This window comes from Coptis chinensis, chromosome 8 (assembly GCF_015680905.1).
Source record: "Coptis chinensis isolate HL-2020 chromosome 8, ASM1568090v1, whole genome shotgun sequence".
NCBI lineage: Eukaryota > Viridiplantae > Streptophyta > Magnoliopsida > Ranunculales > Ranunculaceae > Coptis > Coptis chinensis.
The window spans coordinates 33732779-33743341 of NC_141463.1; the positions used below are offsets into that span (position 1 = coordinate 33732779).

At 35.4% G+C, this 10563-nt stretch overlaps 1 protein-coding gene across 7 annotated transcripts; it reads right to left on the reverse strand.

Annotated features, from left to right (window-relative positions):
* BSH (transcription regulatory protein SNF5, putative (BSH)) lies at positions 1-9554 on the reverse strand. Of its 7 annotated transcripts, none has more exons than XM_086576146.1 (12): positions 9399-9554; positions 9231-9319; positions 6958-7046; positions 5288-5359; positions 5153-5200; positions 4941-5024; positions 4791-4829; positions 4547-4620; positions 4359-4421; positions 1783-1878; positions 1184-1255; positions 1-420 (listed from the first exon to the last, which is right to left on the reverse strand). In XM_086576146.1, the coding sequence occupies exons 1-11, from the start codon at positions 9449-9451 to the stop codon at positions 1207-1209; spliced, it is 756 nt and encodes a 251-aa protein (XP_086432272.1). In that variant the 5' UTR covers positions 9452-9554; the 3' UTR covers positions 1-420; positions 1184-1206. The 7 variants fall into 7 exon arrangements, with proteins under 7 accessions (XP_086432272.1, XP_086432266.1, XP_086432267.1 ...); XM_086576140.1 differs by having other exon boundaries at positions 6958-7052; XM_086576141.1 differs by having other exon boundaries at positions 1-451; positions 6958-7052.
* Positions 9555-10563: the final 1009 nt, after the last annotated feature.

Consider the following 10563-nt stretch of genomic DNA (forward strand, 5'->3'; position numbering starts at 1 on the left):
TGAGTTCAAATAAACGCACCAACTTATCATTATTACATGTATTTGCAATGGTTTTAGGCTTTAAACCATCATTCACATTGGCATAAATCAATATTGCAACACAGCTTTCCAAAATCAGGTTTCTGACAAACTAAGAGAAACGTTGCTGGTCAAAGTAAAAGTAGTAGCTGAGAGGTACAACCAGAGCTCTCAGAGCGACGTGAATAAAACCAAAACTTCGATTCCATTTCTAAATCTCCAAAAGCTTGCCTAACTTGTGATCCAATGCAAGATTTGGAGTGAGTTCATACAACTTAATGACCAAGTCCAACAGAAGACCGATTTCTTACCAAAATCAGCTATGCACTGCAATAATTTTCTTTGTACCCCGCCCTTTCCCCTTTCCATCCTTCCTATTCGGATGACATGCATCCTACGATCCTATCAATTTGAGAAGAGCAATCAGCTTATCCTGAGAGCATCAATTCTATGGCATATCCTTATCCAGAAAACCAATCAAAATTCCATTTTCATTACAACAGCCAAAATACAACGTACAATTTCTTAATAAAGACAGCATGAATTTAGGTTATATGAAATGCATTTCACAATTTCATGTATAAACATTTGACTGTTCAGGGATCAGCTGTTTCATGCCCTGTGTAACTGGAAATTTATATTTGTGCAGATGGCATCTGATTTCCATATATGCAGTCTAAATTTATATTCATTTTCTTATGTCCAACTAATGCCTTCACAAATACCAAGAGGAAAAGAAAGGAAATTAACAACAGGTAGAGTAAAAATAAATCAATCGAGAAATGCACATGAGTAAAAGTAAAATTGTCCACGTAATTTTAAGCTAAAACATAGTATGTTGCAACAAATAGTTGGTGTTTCCACCACTAAAATATATCAAAAGGGAATCAAATCTGGTGGAAACTTCGCTGCCATTTCAAAACTGCAAATTTTTTACATGTCTATATGCATCTTTTTTTTTTTTGGTACCAAATGTATATGCATCTTCTGGGGAAGGAATTGGAGGTAGAAACACCTATCAACACCTTCAAACATCCATATTCTACTTCCAAACCCTCCTACGTTCTAGGCCAAATTAACATGGAAAATTTTACAGAAAAACAGGCACAGCCAAACTAAATAATGATACTAAAAAGGTAAGTTTAGTGTAGTTTTGAGCGCTTACGTGTATAATATTCAGGCACATGACTAGAGTGCCAGATAGATATCATCTTTGTCAGTGAACCTTTTCTTCAAGCTACACAAAGTAAAATAAATTACAAGATTACTACATGATGCCCCACGTTGTTACGGGGTCAATATGTAAAAGAATTTGCAACGTGAGACTAGATGCGCGTGCTACAAACACTCAGGTCTCCTGAGCTTCGGACAAACTGCAAACTTAGGCCAATGTCAACGTTCTTTCATTAGTGGATCAAATCTTCACTTTGTCCAACCATGACTAGTTAGTTACAAGGCCCCCATAATATGGGCTCAATATGTAAAAGAAGTTGCAATGTGAGACTAAATGTGCATGCTACAAACACTCAGATCTCCTGAGCTTCGCACATGCTGCAAACTTAGGCCAGTGACAACGTTCTTTGGTTAGTGGAAGTGTGGAACAAATCTTCAGTTTGTCCAACTATGACTGGCTATGGGTGTACGTTTGTTTTCGTTTACTACTCTTTTCCTATAACATCAGCTACTTGTAAACTCAGACACAGGCTAAGGGAGCTTCCAAACCTAGACAAACACGACTTACAATTAAAAGGTAACACTACTTACCGAGCATTCCGTTCTTCTCTAACATTGAGAGCTTCGGCTTCTTCATTTGATAGAAGATCAACTATAGGTTCGAAAAATTCCCATTCCTTCCTCTTCCTAAAAGAAAAAATAGTAATAATAACTTAAAACAACAACAACGTGGTTGTCAAGGGTTTGCACAAAGGTCCCTACTCAACAAAATTAAAAGATATATTTGAACTACAATATAATAAAATGCATTGACAAATGTTGTAAAAACAAGAGAACTAGTACCAGCAGCTGACAAAGATGGCAACGATGACGAAGCAAAACTGGAACTAGAACATTCTGGAGAGGAGAGGGGGACGGGGGGAGGGAGGGATGAGGAGGCAGCATGGAGGTGGGGTGGAAGGGTGTGGGCGGAGGGTGGTCTAACTTGCCAAGGGCAGTGCTGATTTTACCACCTTGGTGGTGGTTTTTAGCCTCTTATATTTTTATTCTTATTTCTCTGTTTATCCTTTTTTGCATTTTAGTCTTTGCTGGTTCCTATTTGTTTTGGGTTGCTGGTGTCTGGTCCATGAGATAGCTCTTGGCTATTGATCATGGTGCTGATGTAATTTCAAACTTTTATTGATAAATAAAAGGTACCAACAAGAGAGAAAGAGAACATAAATTATATAACACCCCTATCTTCTTCATAACAAAATATTCCCAATACCAACAGTTGAAAGTAAATAAATAACTCCTCATGTTTTACTGAAGTAAGCACGCAAGGCATACTATTTAAACCGACAATAAGCTTTCCTCGATTTCTTTTGTCCATAACTTAGTGGTTTTAGTGGGTATTGGACCAAAGTTGGTAACAACTCCAACAGAATTAAAAAACAAAGGTAACTAACCTGCAAATATAATAATAATCCATGCCATCCAAATAGTTTCGATATAAGGTGTACGGAAAATCATGTTCTCCCCCATATAGAGCCTTAGAGGTCTAGAATACTAGAATAGTAAAAAGTTGGAAAATGGTAAACTGTCGCGCTATTTTCATTCTTAAATTGCCTCATTGTGAAAAGTCACGTAGAACTACCATCAAATACATTTCAAAATACTATACATGACATTGTTTCTCGTGTTTTAGGCATTTGCTCCATTTTGCACTTTAATTTTGAGATTTGTTTTAAGGAGGTCAACTTCTTAAGAGTATAAAAACATAGATCAGAAGAGATCTATTGGAAAGTAGAGGACACCGAAATTTATGAACTCCAGACTGATAGTTTCTTGTAAAGATAATATCTTATGGGAGGGGTTCGGGTGACATATATATATGACACTTAGTTTCACTCAAGTTACAAACCACAAGATGGGTGAGAAATCGACGACTAAGAATTAGCCAGCATGGCAAGTCAAACACAAGCCTCTATTACTAAGCCCAAGCCGAGCCAGCCAAGTCCAGTCTTCTTCTTCCTCCTTTTGCTTTGTCCCTCATTTTTGTGAGGACGCCATTTCATTTACCAAAAAACAATTTGGAATTATACCAACATAGAATCCGATTCGGCGGAAGATGTAGTGATGAACTACTCTACCACTATCAAATCTCTTCCACTGAAATTGAACAACCTCTTCCCAATTTGTCTCCTCTGCAATTGATTTTTTTTTTTTTTCTTACATCACACAAATTCCATGATCCTCAAAATTCAAGCCCCACTTGGTGAAATCAAATTGCATTTAGAAATTTCACAAAACCAAAAGCGCATAATCGATTTTTGCTTTTTAAGCTTATTTGGTTGATGTTTCACGAAATATGAAGGTATTCTTTTGAGTTTCATTAGGGTTCTAATGGTGGATTTTGCTATAGCTTGACTGAAATATGGTTCTCAAAATCAATATAAATGAAAAGTTGTTTGGAACATTGGTACTTGGATTTTCTTTAGTTCGATAATTTTGTTGCAGATTATGGAACTATATATATATGGACTGGTTAAAAAAAAGTGAGAAAGAAGGCAAGGGGAAGCCAGAAAAATAAGACTGGACTGTGAAAGTTTAGTGTAATGAACTTGGCTAACTCGGCTTGGCTTAAGGGAAAAGTAATAGACGCTTGCCGTTTGACTTGCCACAGTGGCTAGTTCTTAGTCGTAGATTTCACACCCATCTTGTGGTTGATATTTTGAGTGAAACTAGGTGCCATACATATATATTCCCCGAACGCCTCCCATATCTTATTTCTCCAATGTATAAATAATCTAACTTGATATCCAAAAAGTATCTCTCTCAATTTTCTTTAAAATATGAAGGGTGCACCTTATAGCTACAGAAGGTGTGCCATAAACCCTAGCTCCCAACCCCATTGGTCTTAGGTTGAAGACAAGTAGGAGTGTGTAGGTGAATGAAATTAGTACATGGGTATTTTCGCATTTAAATTTTTAAGGGAATTATTGTCTTTCCAACAGATATTTTTAGTAAGGCAGGGACATATAGATTCGGAATAGTCAATAACGATGTGAGAAGGTCAATTAATAAAGACTAGTACACTGATAAAGAGCATTGCAAATTTTTGTAATGTTCACGTAGGGGTTGGGGTGGGTGGCAATGTATATCCCTAAAGCAATGAATTATCTCACCGAAGAATGCTCGACTTTCCACCAAATAACTTCACTAAGTCCAAGGAACTTCCACCTGGTTTGCTGCAACAGAACAGATAACAAACATTAGAAGAATGAGAGTTGCTTCTACAACGATAATTAACTAAATCCTTGATCTTGATGAGAATAAAAGGCAATAGAAAGGGTCATGGCCAGCAGTTGCGAACCTGGCAGAGACATGCTGACGACCCTTCTTGTTTACTCTGAATTCCCTTGCAGAGGCTACACTCTGGATTACAATCTAGAAGTTGAATGTAATACAATATCAGAGGATTGAAAAACATATAAGTTTGAAAAATAACAATTGTACAAATAAAATATATCCCTCCACCCATGAAGCTCCACAAAGCATGAAAAGTCCAAACAGTACATCCCATGTAATAAAGCTTAAGATGGTGTATATTTTAATACCTCGTAAAGTTGCTCCCTGATAGCAACTGCAACAGCAGGCTGCAAATTACCAACTCACAATTTCTAAGATTAAGAAAATGATAGACACAATGGTACATAGAAAACATCTCAATCTGTCAACAAATGCCGTAATAACCAATCAATGCTTACTCCAACTTCAGGGTCTACAATTTCCAAATCTCTGCAGAAGGTTCTTGCGAACTCTTCAGGATCACTCTCATAGTTGTTCAGATCCTACAACATAATAATTTATGCAAAAATAACTATCAAACAAATCCACAACCAGTAATATGACATAAACGCGACTTTAGGAGGATAGATAACACATATAAAAAAAAAATCGTTTGTCGAAGCAAACTCACCCACAAAAACTGATCTCTCACAATAGTATTATTAACCCGAAGGTCAAGCTGGTACAAAAAAAAAGACTGGCATCATTATGTGATGCAATAAAATTTAAAAGAACGTAAAATAAGAAAGGGTTAGCAAAAACAAACCTTTAGAGGTACAATCCTATCACCAGAATACATTTCCTGCCCTTCATAGGATCGGAATTCTGTAACTTGTGACTGTGACATCAGACATAACAAAGATAGCCTCAGATGAATAAGAAACTTGGCACTCAAAGAACCTAATTTGCTAAACCTAGTAAAGTTACTGAAGTTACTTAAATACCTAAATATATCAAGAAAGCCAAACTCATCCTAATTTTCGTCCATAATTTACCCTAATTTTATACTGCTAATTTGACCCTGAAAACACTATTATTGAAATACACGCTATTTAGTATATAGTAACATTTCTATATACTAAAATCCTTCTTTCCAAGCATCTAAAAGCTTCCTCAGTCATATTCTGCATCTGCGTCATGTCCCCACTGAATATATTGAATAAAAGCAAGTAAGGGAGTTTACAGTTGCAAAAAGTTATTATGATTTGTATTCAGACAAAGGATGCACTATGGAGTACTTCTATTAAGGAAAATATTGCGAATGAATTGAGTGAAGATTACGATGATTGGAGTTCTTGGGAAGGAATCCTTATCAAGGACTTTAACCTCTATGAACCAAGCCCGACATGCACCAACAAGTTGGAGGTTAGTACTAACCTTGATGACGACATTGGGTTTCAAAACCAGTACTTTGAGGGTGATTTTCTCAATATTTTCAAGGAAATAGATGTTCTTCTTAGTACCAAGTTCAGAGGTACAAAGACTTTTCCACTTGAAGATTGTTTTCCTACTTTTATCGAAATCGGCGATGAGGTACTTTGTCTTCTGCCCTCCAAAGACTTATTTGTTCATAGTAAAGATATTATAAGACTGACATATGCTGATTGGGATTTCCCTCCTATTTTTTATGGTTATACAGAAGAGGAACATGGTGTTATTTCTCCAGATCCTCCACCTATTTTTGATGCATACAAAGACGATAAATCCGAATTGTTTAGTACCTACTCCACCTTTATTTAATATATGTGCAGCAACTAGATATACTGTGAGTGTGGAGTCACCGAAGAACACCGAAAAGCATCTTTTTGTTGGTTATGCAGATCATGTTTGGGAGGATTTACAGACTCGAAATACACAGCACATTAACCCTATGCTTCAAAATTTCAAGTTGCAAGTTTACTGATTGGGTTGTAAATCTAGATCCATATGCCAAAAGAGTCCGGTTGGTGGCATTACAACTTTCTTTTGGCATCAGTACGCGTATGATTCTTTTTCAAAACTACCTGCATGTTCTATTTCTGTCATGGAACTAGTCATGGGAGATTTTTGGGTTGCTGATTTTTAATCTCGCAAGTTGTTACAAAAGAAAAATACAGGAAATCTGCATGGAAGAATATTTAGTATGCTGAATTTTTTAAAACTTGCTAGACAAGACTCTTGACATGGAGCACAAGTTCAAGACTTCATAAGAAGATTATGCACCCCTAGAAATAATAATAGGGACAAAGTGATGGTTGAGCATCATCACTACTTCTTACGCACAACATTTAAGAACTTTCTTCTTCCCTACATACTAGTATACAAATCAAAACCACTTAAGCAGAACCAAAAACGAAGTGCATGTCTCTAACGTTTTCTAATATGACGGTCTAGTATGTAAATCTCTGCATCTAACAATTGAAAGTATTCTCCAAGGGTACCAAAAAATTGACTTACTTGTATAGATTGTGCAATATGTGTTATAAAGGTTGGAAGGAGTTTCAAGTCCTTCACCGTCCTTTTTGCAAACACTACCACCTCCGAATCTGGATCTTTAAAAGTGAAAAGTATCATCAGTAATCAGTAGCAATAGCAGCCACTAATTCTATTTTACAAATAAGGACCTTCACAAAGAAACAATAAACATGTTTCCAAACTGACTGTCTTGTAAATATATCCTTTGATTTGACCTTGTTCGCTCTTGATTTTTCCTTTATTCTTTTTTATGAAAATTTCTTACTTCTTTAATTATCAAGTTATTTATTTAACTAGGAAACCAACTGTATGTTTCTCGTTTAGTAGTAGAACTCAAGAGTACACTTTCAGGTTAAGGTCATCACATTAAAATTATTTTATTTGAGATTTCAATTTACAAGAAAATTCTTTGGGAATACTGGGTTACCATAAAGGCATAAACTAAGAAAAACTTTCAATACAATGAGATACCTTAGTCAACAAGCTTTTTGATGGTTGTATCAGCACAGGCTTGTGCAAGTACATCAATAACTTTTCAACGAAAATATCTACTAATTAATAGGATTTAAAAAAAAAGCTAGGTTACATGGACACGCCATATTTTGAAAAAAATCTGTGTCGGATACGTATCCACGTATCCGTGTTGGACACACATGGACACATATTGTATTTAATTTACCTCGAATTTCTGATTTACCATCTAATTTAATAAATTTATAATTATTAAAAAATTAATTAATTATTCCTATCCGTGTCCCCCGTGTCGATCTTCAACTGCTCGCCGTATCCGACACCCCGTATCCGTGTCGGACACCGACACGCGTGCCCGTGTCAATGTAACCTAGAAAAAAAGTGTTCAAAAACTTATAATTTACCACTAAACTTCCTCAACTACTTACAAGCACGGATCAGGAAACTACAGGAAACCAGTGGAGGCGTGGAGCTAGTCTTATGTGAAAATCTGGGCATTAATAGAATGTGAAAATACAAGCACCCAAGCAGTGTAAGAGTGGTTGGAACCTACTTGAATGAAAACATGCTTAACAGCGATGGCTCTGTAGCTGCAAATACTAGTGGTGGTTTAGTCAGAAACAGATAAGATGAAGCTAAACTTGCCTACTTGGGAAGCTCGGATAGGGATCTGTCCTATGGCAGGCGCTAAAGCTATCGAGGTGGGTCTTACACTCTTATGTTTTCTGCTGATATGAAGACAAGCATGCTCAAAGTAGGGGCTGATTTGAAGAGAGCAGTGTAGATTATAAACAACAGAGAACCAGTCCCATGGAACTGCCGTTCTCTACCAATCAGAATTCAGAATTAAGTTTTCTTTGAAAATTTATAAAATTGGAAGTGATTCACAAATATTATTAAGGTAACCCAACTGCAAACGACCTATCTAGGCTCCCCACAGTCACTAGACTTTGTCAGTTTGTTTCTGTGTTTATACCTCTTTGAATGTAAACTTGGCTAAGATATTAGAAAGGGAGGTAAGTGAGACTATATATCTATGATTCTATCAAGGTTGGGATCGTAATTCCAAAAAAATTATATAAATAAATAAATATCGTCAACAAAGTTTAGTGAAACTCATCATTCCAACATAGAACTAGAAGTTATCTTAAAACATTTTGAAAAGTATATAAATATGAAGAACATAACAAAGTAAAGAGGGCATGCAAAGAAAACCATGAAAAACCATTCATTTTTTTTAAGGTACATCCCCATGAAAAGCCATTCAACTTTTAACTCAAGAGTCCCACATATATAATTTTTGAAATATGTAGATTGTTTCAAGTTTGAATAAAAGGAATTGAATTTTACGATAAAAAAAAAAATAATATATTTTAATTTCATGTGTTTTAAGAAATATCATCTGACCATTTATTTAACAACAAAACAATATATTATATTACTTTACTTTACTAATGATGATGCAATGAGAGATTCACAATACAAGTAGTAAAAGCCTTACCCACCACATCCCGCCTAGATACAAGATGTTCAAATTTTAAACCACTAACATTGGGTAACAAAAACACCCCTAACATTAGGTAACAAAGATATAGTATGTGTTGTGTTGTACACTTTTTCACTTACAATTTAGAATAATGAAATGTCTTTTTTCATTACTTATTATAAACCTCACACTCTTTCTCTTTTCACCTTTCTTGTATAATAAGTAGTAATTCAAATTGTTACAGTTGCTCTAAATTAAAGTAAATAAAGACTAAAATCCATGTGTTGAATTAAATTACCGTTGGGATTCCACGTAAACGAGTCCCGGAACCTCTGACCATCGATTTCAATATCCAAGCGTATCGGAACCAAGTTCTCTTTAGTTGGCCTGCCCATTCATAAGTCAAAACCACATTAGCAAATTGACTAATTAATAATTCAGAGAGAGTCAAATAATAGAAACTTACATGCGGAACTTTATGGGTTGCTTCGATGACGTGCCACCACCAAAAGACTTCATTCTCTCTCCTCGCTCGCGGGATGAGCTTGTGTCTCTCTTTTTTTTTTGTAATTCTGATTTGAGTGGTAAAAAAATTGAAACCCGGGCCTCTTTATTAGGGTTTTATATATAACTCGGGTGTCACGATCCTATTGGTTCAACTACCGGAGTGTTTGACTTTTGACTTTATTGATATCTTCTAGAATTTTGAGTACCTCACTATTGCCATATTTTTCGAGGCTTTGAGTATTCGAGCAGAAAGTCAGACAATAATGGTTATTTCTTATATGTCCTTTTACACCCTACATATCTACAGTTTTACGGCATCAGGTTGTCGCGAATATGGCGGTCAATGGATCGGTTTGGATCGGGTTTTGAAAAATCCAACCCGAACTGATAAGAAAATTAGGAACCCAAAACCGAACCGATAATATTACATCTAATATGAAACCGAACCGAACTGATAAGATATATTGCAAACCGAATCCAAACCGACCTAAACCGAAAACTATAAAATCAATTAAATCTTAAATTAAATTAATTAATTTTAACCACACAATTGATAAATACATACAAAATTAATCATAAATATTACTAAAATGTTATCTTATCGGTTCGGGTTTATATCGGTTCGGTGGAGAACAAACCCAAAACCAAACCAATATCGGTTCGGTTCGGTTCGATTTTGGGTCGGTAGAGGGCAAACTAAATTATCAAAACCCAAACCATTTTTTATCGGTTTGGTTCGGATCGGTTACCGGGTTATCAAAACTCATTGATAGCTCTAGCCACGAGATCCCATATCCCACGGCAAGCAGTTACCGCGGAACATTTTTTTTGTTTTTTTTTTTTCACTTCAAATTTTGCGTATTGAATACATATAACATATGGATACCTTATTTTCTTCTTTAAAGCTTCTTTATTTACTCAAAGAACAACACCAAAATCATGACAAAAAAAAAATTATAATCGAAGCATAATTTTGCTATATCTCTGTAAATATTTTCATATGTTATAAGAAAAATTTGTGATCAAATTAATGAATAAGAGTTTTGATAATTAACACAAACAAATACTCAATTTTAGTGAACACAACCATCTCGCGACAACTAATTTATTTTACGATGGCTATT